The 18,408-nt window shown below is 32.0% G+C and overlaps 1 protein-coding gene across 6 annotated transcripts; it reads left to right on the top strand.

The window, feature by feature from the left end:
• The first annotated feature begins 513 nt into the window (after positions 1-513).
• Positions 514-13,292, top strand: LOC109814599 (uncharacterized). Of its 6 annotated transcripts, none has more exons than XM_083061162.1 (6): positions 514-809; positions 1,225-3,409; positions 6,750-6,931; positions 7,806-8,135; positions 8,528-8,684; positions 12,796-13,292. In XM_083061162.1, the coding sequence occupies exon 2, from the start codon at positions 1,225-1,227 to the stop codon at positions 3,268-3,270; it is 2,046 nt and encodes a 681-aa protein (XP_082917288.1). In that variant the 5' UTR covers positions 514-809; the 3' UTR covers positions 3,271-3,409; positions 6,750-6,931; positions 7,806-8,135; positions 8,528-8,684; positions 12,796-13,292. The 6 variants fall into 6 exon arrangements, with proteins under 6 accessions (XP_082917288.1, XP_029125150.2, XP_029125152.2 ...); XM_029269317.2 differs by lacking the exon at positions 12,796-13,292 and having other exon boundaries at positions 7,806-8,000; positions 8,089-8,135; positions 8,528-8,862; XM_029269319.2 differs by lacking the exons at positions 8,528-8,684; positions 12,796-13,292 and having other exon boundaries at positions 7,806-7,899; positions 8,046-8,202.
• The last annotated feature ends 5,116 nt before the right edge of the window (positions 13,293-18,408 follow it).

The following is an 18,408-nucleotide window of genomic DNA, read 5'->3' as shown; positions in this document are numbered from 1 at the left end:
AACATACCAAGTGTGCAACCAAAACGGGTCGTTCTGGCTCCAGATGCATTAAAAAAATTTGGCATCGTGTACATCCATGTAACATCCACGTGGCCAACAATTAACTCTGTCTAAATAATTTGGACGGAAGTCCAACATTGCAATAATTTAAATTATTGGGGACCAAATTTAAACAAAAAATTAAAGTAAGACTAAATTGAAACAAACAAATATTATAAGGGACTAAATTAGAGTTTTAACCTTAAAATTATTAAATTTTTAATGGGAGTGACTAAAATCGAACAATTATGATATTATAGGGACTAAAATTATTCAATTAAAAATTAAAAGACCAAAATTACACAATTATAATCCTTTAGGGACAAAAATTACTTAACTAAAATTTTGAGGACTAAAATTGCCTAATTACAATACTTAAAGGATAAAAAATGTAACTAAGTCAAAATTTATTTAGTGTATCGTCGACTCGTCGTTTATAATAAAACCAAGGGTTGTTTTGTTAGTACCAATATTGACACGCGTGAAGCAGCAAATGCGTGCGTGCGTGGCACTTGACTAGCAAGTGCAAAATTTTCTTCATCTCCACTCCACCTTACAGCACAAACACAGCCCTGTCACTGATGCCACAAGTGCTTCCTCTCGGTTTCACTTTCTAGGTTAATAATAGCTTCGCAGTGTTCCATCGCACCTTTCAAATTCTAACGATTCAAAGTCACTGCCCCTACGCACCGTTTCGATTCCACCGACTCGTTGGAAGCTTCAGAGAGGAACGGAGCAGAGGCCCAAGTGCACTCTGGCGCTTCTAGAAGGTTCGCCTAATCACTCTTCTACCACACTCTCCACGCTATTAATCCCCTCACTGGAACACTTTAATCATCTTTACGTGTTTTCGTTAGGGTTTCATGTTACTCTCTGTATTCATGCGTTTTACGTGTTCGATGAAATTGCCGTTCCAGATTTCTGCAAGTTTTTGTCATTATAAAATGATATCATGTTCTCTTATTCGTTTCTTTGAGGTTATGAAATTTTCTTTTCATTTACGCGCTCGATGAAATTCCTGTTCCAATGCTGCGTTTTGTTTATGCCATTATAACGTGTCGACATGTTCTCTTGTTCGTTTTTGCGGAGATTATAGAATTTATTTTGCATTTTACGCGTTCGATGAACGTGTTGGAATCATAAAGTGTGGACATTGATGTGGTCTTTGATTTCGAAATGTCGCAGATGTCACTTTATATTGGTAATCTGTCGGAGCATTCTCGAAGAGATGAACTCGAGCGTGTTTTCCGTCGATTTGGACATTGCAATGTTCAGCTGAAAAGAGATGGCTATGGCTTTGTAGTATTTGATTTCCCTCTGGATGCGGAAAAGGCTCTGAGAGCACTGAAAGGTAGAAATATTTGTGGGGAGCAGCTGACTCTGACATGGTCAAATAAACAGCCTAAAACAAACTTTTCTAGATTTGCTAGGGGTGGTAGAAGAAATGCATTTGAGTTGCAACAGGTGAGAAATCCTGATAGAGCCGGGTATTTGAGAAGAAAAACAGGTTTCAGTGGGTGGTCAAATCAGAATATTAGTAGGGGAAAATCTGTGGAAATGCCTGGCGATGAGAGGGAATATTGCCATGATGACTTTAAAGATTCTGTTGGGGAAGAAAAGGATTATGGGGGAGATTTTCCTGATCAAGGCGGTGGGGTTGTTGCTAACATGGAGGAGAATGGTAGATGGGGTGAGCCAGTTCATGAGCCTTATCATGACAACGGAAATGGAAATGGTATAGAATTTGATCGTTATGAACCTTATCAGGGCCATGATAGGAAGTGTGACAATGAAGATTATCATGTTGGTTACTCTGGTGGTTCTCCAGCACCACATTCCCAGGAGAATATGGGCAGAGTGCAGATTGGTGAGGATACCTCAAGTCAGCCAAATGGCTCAAAGTTCCATCAAACATGTTTTAGATGTGGTGATCCAGGTCATAAAAAGCGAAATTGTCCAGAAGAACATTCTTCACAGAGGAAATATAACAGGTTGGATGTTCGGCATAATAATAGAATTTACAAGAAGCAGAAAGGTGAAGATGAGAATACATTTAGATCTGGTTCCTGGGTGAAGCTGCAATCAAGTGGGGATGCTTTGCCAATGAGGCACCAGAGAGATGAGAGAAGGTTGTCTGGTTCTCGACATCTGCTTGCACCACGGAGAAATGAATCATCCCCTTTAACAAGGGAAACTGATAGGCATCAAAAAAAGGAGTACGAAGGAAAGAAGCGGAGCAAAAATGAAATAGAGTTGTCTGAAAGATCCAGGGCAAAGATGTCCAAGCGATCAGTCTCACCTTCTTTGCTGTCAGATCACTCTGCATCTCGCTCTCTTTCAAATTCTCAATCTTCCAAGTCACTGTCTAGGTCTAGTTCTCATTCTAGATCAAGATCTGTGTTTTCTAGATCACATTCTTCATCGTCGAAATTAAGGTCATCCTCAAAATCTCAGTATCATAAAGGCAAAAGTTTGAATTCTTGGAGATCAAGCTCCCCTGTGTCTTTGTCTGTATCACTCAATCAGCCTTTATCATCATCTCCAAATAAAATGCAGTTGAGTTTAAAAAGCCCATCTATTAATGGTGCTGCTCTTGAATCTGTGGATCATTTGGTTGCACAGGGACAACAAATTGGCAGTAAAAAAGAATTGGAGAATCTTCAATCCAAAGATACAGGTATTGCTATAAATGGAAAAGCTGCAGTGTGTACCCCAGTGGTGGATGGTGTTGCAAAGGGCCAATTTATACAGGAAGACAATCATGAAAATCATATTTTCTTAAAATCATCTGACAGAGTAACAGATTTAAATGAACCACTTATTGGGAATTTATCTCCGCAGATAGTTAACGAGACAAAGGGTCTTGGGCATTCTGGAACACTGATGTTGGATGCTATTTCAACAGAAATTCATAAGCCTGCTTCTGAAACATATGTCAATCCTCATTCTGACCTTTCAACCATTGTATCCATGGAGGAGATGCGCATGGTTCTTAATGACTGTGGCCTGGAACTTCCAAAAGATGATGGGAACAATTTAACTGTTGATGCCTTCTTTGGATGTGCTCGATTGTGGCCTTGGCACATTGTTTATTACCGCAGGTTGAAGAAAGGCCCAATTTCAACTGAGAACTATGCCAAGCGGATTGCACAGAATCAGGAATTTGGCATTGTTGATAAGTATATAAGAAGTAGTAGTGGATGGGGAGAATTCAGTCCTGAGAATGCTTGATTGTTCATACTGCTACAAATGATGCCATGTTGGTACATTTATTCCCATTGGAGCTATGTATCTATATTCTACGCTGTCTGGCTCTTAAATGGAATTCAGATGTGATTTGGTAATGATTGTAGAGAAGTTTGCTCGGCAGGTAATTTATGCATACCATACTATAATTCATTGTATTGCTTTGCCTACATGTAGTCCCCACTCAATTATTGTGCAGTGCCATCTTACAAATGATCACATTTATAACAATGGCAGTATGCCAAATGTTTGAATGATGTTACATATTCTGGAATGACAGGAATCTACACTGTTTTTATTATTGTTCTGTTAGTTTTCTGTGCTTGCTTAAAAGAAGGGGGAGATGGAGATCTTTTAGCTTGTTTACTGTGCTAATAGGTTCATTATTGTGAACATTATGATGCTGCTATGCCAGGGGTGGCAGCTGGGAAGCATGGACACAACAGGGAAAACATGGTGCATTTCTAGTAGTTATAGGGTTTGTCATAGCTGAACACATTATATGATAAAAAATTAAGGGAAAAATGTGTTTTTAGTACCTATACTTTTGGTCAAAGATGGTCAAGTTCCCTATATTTTTATATTGATGAATTTGATCCTTAAACTTTCATAAACATGTGGATTTACTTCCTAACTTTAAAATGACATGATTAATTCGTAGAGAGGAGGGATTAAATCTACATGTTTTTTTTAATATTTTGAGGTCCTAATTTATTGATTTGAAAGTACGAGGACCTTGACCATGATTGACATATTGTGAACCTGAAACTATAAATCCTTAACAAAGTCATATATCCGTTTTAAAATATTACAATTATAAAATATATTCTATTTTCCTTGATCCACTATTCAATTTCTATCCAGTTGGTTGTTGTCTTTCAATTATTTACTGAAATGGTTATGTTGGTTCTGGTCTCTGATATTACTTATTATATTAAAGGTGTTTTATATTTTGTAATTTTTTCATGGCTTCTAGAAGGTCTGAGTAATGAAATACAAACACCCAACACACTCTTCACATCACTTTCGTTATCAATCCTAGATAGCAGTGTCGAGCATCTTGCCCAAACTAAAACCACTAGAGTGGAATAGTGCATAGCAAGATGATCTCTATTTTTGAACATTATGCTCACTAGTTAAATAATTTATACTACGCAAATATAAATGCTCAAAAATAAAAAATTACCACAAAATAAAGACATTTGTAATTAATATTTAATAATCAAAAGCCATATTTTTAAGCTAAACTCAAGTCAACATAAGTCAAGAAACATAAAAGAAAAAGAATCAGAACAGAGGCCTCTCTGAATTTAAAGTTAAAAAAGAGTAGAGATTTCTTAGAGAAGTACACAAACATGTTGAGAGTTGAGACGGGAAATAAAAACATCAGAACTTGTGGCCACCCTGCCACTCTGAACACAGCACAAAAATAAACATAAAAAATAGAGAAAATATAACATGTAGATGCTTGGAAAAAAAGAACAGAGACCTCTCTGACTAGATGAGAATGCGTACAGAACATAAGCCAGCAAAAAGTTGTGCTGTGGTGTGTAAAAATGAGGCTTTGTGATTAACAACACTAGAGTGCTATGGGTTGGCTGGAATTCTTTAAAGAGCTGGTTCAGTGGCCAGAAAGGAAGGAGGTCACACTTATTTGAAATTTGTGGTCCAACTCAAATATGAAAGTGAAAGAGAAGGCATTTAGTCTTGAATCAGAAACACAGGATTCTTGATGTAAAACACAGGAAGATTTAGAACTCAGGACTTTTTGCATTTTACCTAAACCTCCTACCACTAGGCCAACCCTTTTGGTTCATGTGATAGCAACAATACACTATTGATAACTATGCTTTCCATTAATTGAATATAAAACTTATTTGACCAAGAATCTACCATTATTAGCCAAGGAGTGTGACAAGAGTCGTGGGTTGGGATGGGTAGTAAGTGGTTAATGATGGATAAATCATTGATTAAAAAATTATGATGTTTGGCTAATGGAAATTGATATAGGTGATGTGTGTAAAGTTAAGTTTAGACATTTTTTGGTTTTGGGGACAATTGACAGGTTTAATCGATTCTACGTGTTCGTTGCAAAACAGTTTTCTGTGCCAACCGAACTGGTTAAGGACCAGTCTGCAGTCAAACCGTCGACTAGTCGGTTCAGTCCGATTTTTAAAACCATGTTATAAAATAAATCAATCCTAGAAAAGAAAAGAAAGTAAAATCAACTCTTGAAAAAGAAGTCTAATGTATCATTTATAAATATCTAAATATTGTATAACAGCTTTGAAGCTTTTAAAAACTAATAGTAAGGATGAGCAGGCAGAGTGAAAATGTCAAGGGTTAGTGACTGTAGAAGGATCACTGTGCCATTGTAATGCTGTATAGGGATGAAGGCTATTGTTTGTGAATGCTACGAGGAAGATGGTCACTGCACATGAAGCTTGCAAAGGATAAAGGGGCTTCAGGAATTTAATTAACCTGAACTTAGTTTTGTGTTGGTTGTGTTGGTGTGCTACCTGTGAAGAGTGCAAGCCATGTCCAGCCAAGTTGAAGCTCTGTACATTTGTAAATAGAGCCTGGTACCACCTAAGCACATGTCAGTGTCGCTGACACACTGGTGTTAGAAATTTGTTCAAGTCCAACAATGCTAATCATCTTGCTAGGTTTGTGCTTCTTAGGGTATCAGTATAGCACCTTTCAGTTTTATGTTAGCATTATGAATGTTAACAGTGTCTTGTCTATAACTTCATTGTTGATGGATATTGAAATCACAATTTAGGGATCAAGGTCCAAATCAACTGATTCCAGGTTCCAGCTAGTTCCCATGAGAAAGATTTGTATTTGTTATACTATGAGTGACTACTTGCCAAAAATTCAATGAAATTTGGCAATACACCAGATTGTTATTATGCTGGAAATTTGGTTCTGCTTCATTTCCAGTTTCTTGTGTGGATTATGATAAAGTATTAACCATTTTCAATCAACTGTCTGTTTGCCTGCCACGGAGTTATAGCAGAATCCATGAATTGTGAGCTTTGCAATCATAGAGTAGCTGTGAACTTGCCTTGTATCAAGATTGTAGAAAACCATAAAAACAGATTAAAAATGTTGTATAAAATCATGGTTATTGTCAATAACATTCAAAGCAAGCACCTAAATAAACTTTTTATTTTCTCTCTCTAGTAGCAAAATGAAAGTTAAGGTGTTATTCTTTCTTGGTTTGCTTCAAATGGTTAACTCCTTTTATTGTCACACTTGATTCTGAAAGTCTATCTTACCGAAATTGTCTTAAATCTGTTTTTATTGGAATTGTATTTGATGATATTCTTCTTTATGCACTGGATTAGTTGTATTTGTCAGTTGCTGCATTTTAGATTTTTCATCATATTGCATATAGATCCACTTAGGAAACTGTCAGTTACATGAATGTGAGTTTGAAGAACTTTTCTTTTCTCTTCTAGGGTTGCACTGGGGAGAGGAAGTAGGAAAGGATTTTTCTCTTCATTATATGGTATGTACAGAGAACAAATTGTGGAGGGACCGTTTGACTTTTTGAAGAGCCAGATTCTTCAACTCTTGTTTGTTGATCGTTGAACTCAAAACATTTTGACTTTTGGGCTACTAAAGTCTTCGACACACTTTTGTAAGTGATTGACAGTGGATTTGGATCCTTTTGTGTCAATGTACCATCCCGTTGGAGAAATACAAAATTAGCTTTCTTGTGCAGGGCAGCATGATGGTTTAGGGGTCACATTACTTTTATGGAAAACTGTGTATTTTATCCCTGTAATGGGACTCTTCACTGTTATTTAAAACAGGAGAATCCAGATTGATAATTTTCTAGTTTTTACACCTTGAAAAATCAAGTTGATGCAAATGTATGGAAATAGGGGCGAGGGGTAAAACTTCAACTGCGTGTTGCTGAGTTGAAACAATTACGAATGTCCTATGCTGAACATTGGTAGACTGAGGTTTTAAATTTGTCAAAGACTTGAGAATGTTTCGGTTAGGTTCTCCGTGAATATCTCACTAAGTTTTCAAATTAAGTCATTGTACGAGTGGCTATTCATAACTCTAAGGTTTCAAATTGTACTTTCAATATTATTTTCATAAATGTGAAATTATTTCCCATCAGAACAGTGTCAAAAGATGGTAAAATATTCTCAGCATCAGATGACTAGTCTGAAGTATATTAACCTAAATATAATTCCTGACTATGTATGAAAAATGTCTTGTTGAGATAAATAATTTATTTTAGTGATCTTTGTCTTGAAAAGAAATAATCTCTACCAGGAGGATATCCTTTGGTACAAAAAATAAAAAGATGTAAGCTCTCAATGGATAAGTCTTAGTATGCAATATTATCTACCTTGAAATGGATAGTGTGTTTTCATCTCTAATAAATGTGCTGAGTCATGTTCTGATCGTTTAAATGATGTCTTGTTTGTATCCTAGCAAAACATGGACATGCATTTATGAAAATTTAGGAAACATTTAGTGGGCTTTTATGGTTGCAGGTTGGCTGTGTCAATGGAGAAAGCGGTGTTGCTCATCAACCTAGATTGTTCAATTGATCGATAGAGTAGCTGTTCTATTTCTATTTTGAGCACGGTGGGTTTTGGATTAATCGTAGACTCGGTTGCAGATCTTTCATCCTAGTGAAAATATTGATTTCGGGTCTGTGGGCAACGCTAGGGGGAAGTAGGAATCAGGTAGGAAACACTTCCATTTTGGTTAATTAATATTTTGATCAACAGGATATTTTGTACAATTCAGAACGCATGGATATGGATGGCGCAGGGGCGAACATGAATTAGTGTTCAACGTGTTTGCCATCAGAATAAACGGTAACTATCAAAACTCAAGACTAAAATCTTATATTGAATAATAAAATTATTGGAGTATATGCATCTAGACTCTATAGCATGTATGCATTGCTAAATAAGATTTGTAGTTCATTTTGAATGTCTGTTTTTCAAAAAATAATTGAGTTCTGTCGCTAAGTTGATTAAAAAAATATTATTTCTTTAAAAGTAAAGTGAATATCTTAATCAAATGCACATGCGTCCTAAAAGAACAAATAATAGTAGAGATGTATTAAATATTCTTGCGACTTATGAGTCTAGGATGTGGTCCGACGCCTGCGATTCTAGGACTTGACTGAATTTCTAGTATTGATGTCTTGTTTAATGCATTGATATTCCTTCTTTTGACCCCTTCTCTTGGCTTTGTTCGGTAGAGTTGTTTAGGGAGGACAGGAAAGGTGACAGTGTTGTGATGTCTATTTTCCTTGTTCGGTATCGCATTCATAAAAGATGGGAGAGGTGGAATTGTTTGCTGTGGGGCTCACTAAAATGTGTATTGTTTTCAATTCTTCACAAATGGGAGAGATGGGGGTAAGTTAATATTTTGTGGGCTTTAGATATTCAATTCTTTACCAATAATTTAATATTTTAAGTAAATTAGTTTTTTTTTTAGATAAAAGACGATAAAATAACTTGATATATATTTACACGTGTTTTTCCAAATGTAATTTTTTTTTTTTATCGTTGTTTTCCTAATGTAATTAAATAAAGGGATAAATTAATTTTATGTTGATGATATCAAGGAAGAAATTGGAGCATTTATATTGATACACAATAAATTATACAAAATTACTTTTTTGACATATGTTTTATTATTAATAAATGTAATAAATGACATGATAGAAAAAAAAATAAGAAAATGATGTACAACTACAAATTTTCTACTATTTGTTGTACACTTATCATTTTCCAAATTAATTGACGGCAGAAAAGTTCATGGTAGGTTAAACAAAGATGGATGCGGGCCTCTGGAGTGGATGAGTGGGGAATTTATTTTTTGAGGGGGGTTTTGTGGGTTTTTAGTTGACAAATGTGTAAATATAGTTGTAATTCATAGAGAAAGGATCATGATTTAAGGAAGAGAAAATGGATGGGAAAAGGTGGGCATTTATCATCTGAACAAAATATCTTCTCATTATTCTCAACCGTCTCAATTACTCTTGCATTTATGTGATTTAAATGGTCTTAATCGAGTCGCCCTTTTTTTCAATGCTCGGAACTACCCAACCCACCTCTACCATCCCCCAATTCACTCAATTCATTATCTTTCTCTTTGAAACCTACGGTTTTTTTTTTTTTTTTTCCTCACACTACAAAACATACCTATGACTTTCATTCATGCCGTTGCTCTCATTATACACTATATCCACTTGTTTCTTTTTTCCATTTTTTTGAGGAGAGTAATGATATATTCTCTTGATACTTCGCGGAGAAATTATTAAACTAAAAATAAACATATTTAATGCATTAAAATTTTAAAAATATTTAACACTTTATTTAATATGTAGAAAGATTAGTAGAAAGATCTTCTAAGACAATTTAAATTATTCTTAAAAATGTTTCTTTGCGTATATTAGTGAATCTCACACATGTATTGTTATTTATAAGCTACTTTGGACCTTATTGGGGATTCCGCATGAAATTAGGAAACTGTGTTTTGGCTTGGCTATATACTACCCTTAATTGTTGCAAGGCAATTTACCAAAAAGTCAACTAGTAGGTTAGTTTAGATTACGTTTTTAAATTAGGGAAGTTTTACAATTATAAAAATCTCGGTTAAAGAAAACTTGTTGATGGAAAAACAAAATTTAAATTCTCTTAAATTTACAAACAATTATTTATAAAAAAAAAAACAAAAGCTGCTGCAATAATTAGTTTACTCCCTCCCCCACCCCATATATACTAGTTTTAAAAATTTTACTAGTATTTTAACTTATGCAATGCACAAGTTAAATATTTATTATATATAACCAACATTTATAATACATTATATATACAAATAAATATTGTGTTTGAATATATGTATTATATTTAAATTTTTTATAAGTAGATATTTTTAACCACAAATTATATTTTTGATTTATAATAAATAGTTTATATTGTAATATACAATTTTTTTATTTATAATATTAAAATTTAATTTATAAATAATTATGATAAATAAAAATTGAATTTGATAAGATGTTAAATTTTTTTTTTATAAAAATCCTATAATTAAAGAAAAGTTTTTAAAACTGTTGTCTCATTTATGAGATTGCGGTTGGTGTTTTAATATATAATGGTTGAGGTTAATTTGAATAGATTCTAAATGCTGATTTCAATATAGAAAATGTTGGGCAAGCATTTTTACTCTCTCTCTCATTGTAAATCTCTCTCTCTCACTCTCTCTCATTGTAAATAAATATATATATATATATATATATATATATATATATATATATGTATGTATGTATGTATGTATGTATATATATATATATGGGAAATGTTAAACTCCCACCTATTTTTTAGTAGGAGTATGTTAGAGCATTTTCAGTGGGGTTGCTTTTCAGCAACCCTGTGCCACATCACTGCCACATCTGCTCTGGCCCACTTTATGGGTTGCTTAAATTTTAGCAGAGTTGCTTCTACAAGTCCCATTAACTTTCATTGCAGAGTTGCTTATAAGCAACCCTCATTGCAGATACTTTTAGTAACCTACACCAAAATTTTAGAAAAAAAAAATCACTCATTTCTTTTGATTTGATTAATTTGTATAAAAGATATTATAGTAATTTAATTTAATTTTAAAAAAATAAAATATTTTCTCTCCTTTATTAACTTCATTCTTTAAGTCATTTCTCTCTCTTATTAAATTTCTTCTCCAACTTATTTCTCTTTCCTATTAAATTATTTCTCTAACTTATTTATCTCTCTCCTATTAAATTTCTTCTTTAACTCATTTCTCTCCCCCTTTCTCTCTGAACAAATAAAAATTAATTAATAGAAAAATGAAATGAATTAGAGAATGAAATTAATAAGAGAGAGAAAATATTTATTTTTATTTAAAATTAAATCAAATTACTATACTATCCTTTATACGAATTAACCAAATTAAAAGAAATGAGTGATTTTTTTTGTCCTAAAATTTTGGTGTAGGTTACTACTTACTAACATACTCCCACTAAAAAATTCCATATATATATATATATATATATATATATAGGGGAATGCTAATGTACTCCCACTTATAGTGGGAGTATGTTAGCAACCTACACCAATTTTTTAAGACAAAAAAACCACTCACTTCTTTTAATTTGGTTAATTCATACAAAGGATATTATAGTAATTTAATTTAATTTTAAATAAAAATAAAATATTTTCTCTCTCTTATTAATTTTATTTTCCAAATCATTTCTCTCTTTTATTAAATTTCTTCTCTAACTCATTTCTCTTTCTTATTAAATTCTTTCTCTAACTTATTTATCTCTCTCCTATTAAATTCTTTCTTTAACTCATTTCTCTCTCATCTCTCATGATGTCTCCCCCTCTCTCTCTCTGAACAAGTAAAAATTAATTAATAGAAAAAATAAATAATTTGAAGAATGAAATTAATAAGAGAGAGAAAATATTTTATTTTCATTTAAAATTAAATTAAATTACTATAATATCCTTTGTACGAATTAACAAAATTAAAAGAAATGAGTGATTTTTTTGTCCTAAAAAATTGGTGTAGGTTGCTAACATACTCCCACTAAAAAATAGGTGGGAGTACATTAGCATTCCCCATATATATATATATATATATATATATATATATTTTTTTTTTTTTACAATGGGTAACATTGTATTATTATTTTTCTCCTTCTTACGCGGTTTAATTTAACAATTATATTTACATTATTTGTTATATTATTTTAACATTATACTTCAAGATATTTTTTAAATTATAACTATTATACAAATTAACATAATAGAAGTATGACATATATTTCGCTGCATGTTAATTTATTTTGTTTTAGACTTGGTTGAGCATATTTTAAGATATAGTGTAAGATTAATAGTTGAATGCATAATATAAAAAAATATAATAACTCTAACTAAAAAAACGTAATTTGAACAATGGATCTATATAAAAAATGGATAGATTTTAAAATTAATTAAAAATAAATTTTTAAATATACCAAAATCAATAAAATGAAATTTAAATTTATATAAAAATCATATAAATATGTTCATTTCTGTAATTTTATATTTATTAGATTTATCATATACTTCAACAAATAATTTTACCAAATACTTATAATTTATTAAACTAACTTAACAATTTTTAACTACCAGTTAATTTTTCCGTTTTCATTTTTCAACTAGATTTCCGGCTTTCACCTAACTTTTTAGTTACTTTTTTTTTTCTTTTCAAAAATAGCATAATATCCATTTGATGTTTTTACAAAATCAATTCTTCTCAATATAACATACATTCTAGTGTAAATTTATGGTTCAAATAAATTTAAGCCCACATGTTGATTATGTTTATATTCAATAATTTAAAACTAATTTTATGAAAATGAATTCATCTCAACTTTATGCAAACTTAGTTAATTTTGAAGAAATGTTACGTGTCAAGCATTTTGAGGTCCACACGAGTCACTGTTTAACATCGCAGGTGGTCAGTGCTGTGGACTGAGCTGTGAACATAGGTTAGGTCGGTCTACCATCCATCATGATTCATGAGTTTTACAACAACCAAGTGGGCCTTGCAATCCATTTTAACTGCCAACAAAGTACAAAGGATCTACCTGCTCTCACACCATGAACTTAACTTCTACTTTTCATCACTCTCAGTTTCAATTTTCAAAATCATGTATGGTGGCCAACAAACAATAACAACATGCGCGGTTGGTTGTATGGATGAAACAGTAATATCATTGATAAAGATAAACTAAAAGTCAAGAAATATAAAAACAGTTCTAAAATTTCAGTAAGGGCACCTGAGGCTAAGTCCTATATTGTTGCAGCTAAGTTTAAAGCACAAAAGCTTAACCCAGTCCCAGCTACTAGATAGAGTCTCGCATAAATCGCCTTACCATTCTCAAATTTCTCAGTAACTTTTCTTTTCTTCTCTCTCTCTCTCTTTTTTTTTTTTTTTTTTTTTCCTTATATATAACTAGAAAAGTGCTATTTACGCTCCACTCTGGTGGTACTTCATCAGTGAATAGAGGAAGAAAGGTACAAAATGGAGCGAAGTTAGCACTGTTCTTACAAAAGGTTTAAAAAAAGGATAAAAAATTATAAAAGAAAGGCCCTGAAAAGGAGGTTCCTAGGTTAAAAGCTACCATGTTCTACTTGCAGCAGAGAATGCAGAACTGGCAACAGGGTAGTCTAATACTCTATCCCCTTCTTACGGTGGGGTTGTTGCTGTCATGGAGAAAATCAAGCAAAACGGTGCTTTTGCATTTGGGGCATTTGGGATCATTCTCAGAGAGCATCACATACATAAGGCAACGAGGGCACCCTACTAAAACCATGGAAGTGGCTTCAGGGCTGTTGGAGTATCCAAGGTGGTTGTTGTTATTGTTATTATTGTTGTCCTCCTGGTTGAGCTCAGTCGACACACATGAGCTTGGTGGGGAGGTTGGTGACACCGTTGCTGATCGCGTTGGTGATTCAAGTCTACGGTCAACAATCCTTGGTGGGGATAGGTTCAACTTCAAGTCAAGTTTTGGACCGCTTCCATTTCTGCCACTCATGGTTTTGCCTCTTCTTTTTGCAAAAGTATGTTACCTGTTTTGACTCAAACCGTTAGCCACACAAAATAAAATAAAAGAAACACAAAAGAAGTCCAATTAAGAAAATAGAAAAATTGTTAGAAGAGGTGTTCATAGACAGATAGAGAAAATATATGATATGGGAAGAAACAAAAGAAGAGCAAGGTGAGGAGTTATGAGTACCTTTGGAAAGAGCAAGTTGTATGGCCAAAGGAGAAAAGGGTTGGTGAGTGGTTCAGAGGAGAATGGCAGAAGCTCCGGCACCAGCCAAGTGACCTTCTGTGTTGGGGGGTTGGAGCTTAGAGGCCATTTTATATGAGGAAAATGGAGGGGGTGGTTTAAAGCATAATTAAATTGAGGGAGAGAGGTGGAGGAGGGAATGGAGTGAAGTGAGAGGAGAGAGAGAGAAAGTGATGGAAGTGAATTGAATTGAATTGAATTGTTGGGTAGAAGAAGAGTGTAAATTGTGGACAGGAAATGTATTAATTGTTTGGAAAAATCCCAAGAAGTATGCAGAAAGGGGAAATTTGCAGTAAATATTGCAATTACAAAGTGCAGGGTGAGGGCCTTTCTTCATTCATTGCTTATATGAGAGTCGGTGTTTAAGAGTCTCAGAGCAACACAGCACGGGAGATCACACAATGGCTTTTAAGGCTAAACCCATATTTAAAATATAAAATCCAACCACACCAACAGAATTTAATAGGAAGCACCAAATATTGATTTAACTAGCAGCAATGGATAGCCAAGTGCAACCTCAAATTTAAATATTCAACAGCACCCCCTAGAAAAATGAAACAAACTAAATGAAATAGTACAATAGGGTATAAATTTGATACAAATTTTTAGATAGACACAATTTTAATAATACACTACTTGTCTCCGGTTTGATCTTCTTCTCTTACATTGCTGGTAGAAGCACCCTTTGACTGTCAAAGGGAAATAGAAAAGAGACTTGGTCTGGCTTCTTTTACCATTGTGGCTAGATCTAACTAAGCATGTAGTTTTGTGAATGGATTTTTCATGGTCTGAGAGTCCCTGTTGTTCTTTTGAGGAATTAGTTCTCAGTTTCTTTGAGAAGTACAAGACATGTGTTCATCGTCCGACAGACATTAAAGGATCTCTCTGTGTTTTATCATGGGGACCAATACAACCAAACAATGAATGCTTTTTTTATTTTTAAATTTTATTCATGATTTGTTAATGCAGCAAGCAAGAACATGCTGTCATGGTGCCGTGGAGCATTTACTAGAGTCGAACTTCAATTATCCACATTATAGCTGCTTTTGCTTTGTTAAAAAACGAGACTTTCGGATGGTTCCTTTCAATGCAAGATGGATGAAAGCGTGAAATTTATTAATTGATTAAACAAAACAAAAAAATTGCGGATGCTATTGAATTTATTTATTTTTATCCATTTTTATAGTTGATGCATAAATAATATTAATCTCTTTTATATTTAATATTTAATTTTGTTTACACACTCAAAACTATAAGAAATAGACCCAAAAAAAAATGAAAGGTAAAAATAATATCCTTATATATAAAAGTATGAATATCTATGCTAAAAATGTTCTCCAAAATATTTTTAGAATATAATTGTCAAATTATTTTTAAATTAAATATAATTGTCAAATAACAAAATTTATAACTATGAATTAATTATTTGATATTATTATATGACATAATTTATTTAAGAAATATATGTATGTGTCTACGGATATGTGATGAAATAGAAATAAGAGGATTTAAGTTTGATTTTCGTCAGATCCCTATAATATTTCTTTGTGAATAAAAAGAAATATATGTGTTTGTGATTTAAATCTTTTTAAATGCTAATAAATATTCTTACCGCATTAGTGAATAAAATATTCTTAATGAATATTATAAATGCTAATAAAGTTTTTTAAATATGCTTAGAATATTAGTGAAAAAAATATTCTTAATAGATATTATAAATGCTAATAAAATATTTTAAATATTCTTGCCATAGTAGTAGAAATAAAAATATTTTCCTGATAAAAAAGTGTTGTAATTGGATGAGAAATGAAAAATAATTTAAATTGTATATTTATTTTTTAATAAGATAACATAATTTATTTTTAAAGAAAATAAATTGGCAGCTTTGTACATGGCGGGAACGGATCGTTTCCAATTAGAGGAAATCGAAGAGTGTCTAATTCAAATAAATTAAACTATTAATTAAAATGAACAATGCATTTCTTGTCACGTGTTTTCTTTTTCTTCTTTCTTCACACTTCCTTCAGATGGCCCTCGACAATTTTACATCTTAATCTTAATTTCATGCTAATAAAGTATTTTAAATATTCTTACCACATTATGTATGGATTTCCCCACAAAATGACGTTTCTTGTGTTGTCTACGGGATTTGGTAGGATTTTTAAGAACATATTATAGAAGAATTTAGAATTGTTATGCTATTTATCTGCAAAGAATGTTAATCTGTATGCTTAAAAAAATAAATTATGATGAATTCGTCAAAATATTTGTTTTATTAAAAAATATTTTTTATTTAATATTTTTAATAATTGAAATTATTTAATAAATGTTTTTAAAATATCCGTTCATAAAATCTTTTACTTATTAATTTTATATTATCTTTACATTTAATAAAAGTTAATAAGTAAATAACGTTGTTATCTTTATAATTTGATTATTATTATTATTATTATGAAATTGCTATATCTATCTTTTAATCTTGTAAAACTCCTAGACCAATTATATTAAAATATATAAGTTATTTTATATTTATTTTAAAGTTAATAATATTTAATAAAATATATTAAATACTCTTTAATTATTATTCTAGCACGGAAGTTTAAAAGACTAAATTTCTATGTCTCATGAGGTTAAAATGACTTTTTGAAGAGAGGAAAAAATGATATATTTTTTTTAAAGTTAAAAAATGATAAATTAAGACTGGTTTTGAAAGTGTGAAGAACATAAAAGTAGAAAAAATATGAAGAATGAAACAATAATATCACATGTGGCAAGATCTGTATAATTCATTTTAATGAATGGTCCACATTTATTAAATTGGATACTCTCTTTTTCTCCAATTGGAGAGAATTTATTTCTCTCAATATATATGTGTTGTATATTATGATGATGAATATTTTGTAAATTGATCAAGTTGATTCAATTGAATGTTGTGTGTTAAAGATTCATTCATCTAAACTCCTTGTTTTCAAAGTGAAATATTGCACTAAAGGAGAATAAAGTTGTTTTAATATTGTAAAAATATCCTTATGTGGATTTAAAGTTGTAGTGCTTTGAGGAGTTCAATGTTAAAAACCCTTCAATATAAAAGTTTCCTTCTAAAAGGAAGTTGTTTTTATAAAGTTTCTTCTAGATTTTTGTTGAAAATAGTATAGGGACAAAATTGAACCATACTTGTCATAAACGACCATGGAGTAAGGCACAAAGTTAAAGGTAAAATCCCTAATCAAGTATGCTAATGTCAAAGTAGGCTCATACTCAAGTTGTGCTACACTTGACGATAATACTGGACCATCTTGTTTTAGTGACAATATTTTAGAAGCCAAACGTTGTAAAGTTGATTCATGGTCCAAGTGACTCGTCATTACTTCCTGGTGCATAGTGACCTGTGTTGTATAGATTATTTGGTACGGTTAAACCATTTAAATTGCTCAAATAATGTAGATCTCCAAAATAGAATATGCGTGACGACAAATTATGTTGTTATAAGTTGTATAAATTGTAAATTGTTCATGTATAAATTGTAATGTTGCTAAAGTTGAAAAGATGTGTGAAGATGAAAGTTATATATAGGCTAAGTTATTTATAATGATTGATGATGTTGTTGATAACATCTTTAGTATATGTTGATTTAAGTTGTGAAAATTGTATGTGTTGCTATGAGAAATGGGTTCATTGTATACAATTATACCTTCATATGTTGTTTCCTTCTATACAATTATACCTTTATGTCTCTATATATTGGACTACAATGACCATACTTGATACAAAAGTAGGTTAGAAATAGATTGGAGGGCTACTTGGTGGTTGTGGTGGCCATTTCTTTTGGATGGTTCATGATCATAAGTTATTTTGATGCAACTATATTAAAGTTGTATATATTTCATATATTTAGGGATGTTGTAAACCCATAAGGGGGATTTATGTTTTCAAGATAATGTTCAAGGAGCTATTGTTTTATGTTTCCCTGTATCCCTTATATATTTGGTATGTGCAGGTATATCTAAGTTTTGTTGCATGAGAATCCTAGGTAGACAACGTTATGTTTTATGTTGTGTTGCTTTTAAGTTTATACCTTTGTGGTGACCTATCAGATTGTTATAATTGTGGACAAGAAGCTTTGCCTTCTTAACATCCATTCTCAACATCATACAATATGCACCAACAACACATCACAACACAATCATATATGGTCCACATCCACCCAACAAGACATAGTATACATCATACATTAGGCAATAATCATGACATACATCAAGGGTCTATATACC

Source organism: Cajanus cajan, chromosome 7 (genome assembly GCF_000230855.2).
Source record: "Cajanus cajan strain Asha chromosome 7, NIPB_CcT2T_4, whole genome shotgun sequence".
In the NCBI taxonomy this organism is placed as follows: Eukaryota; Viridiplantae; Streptophyta; class Magnoliopsida; order Fabales; family Fabaceae; genus Cajanus; species Cajanus cajan.
The sequence above is the reverse complement of the archived record's forward strand: the minus strand, read 5'-3'. Positions and strand labels throughout refer to the sequence as shown.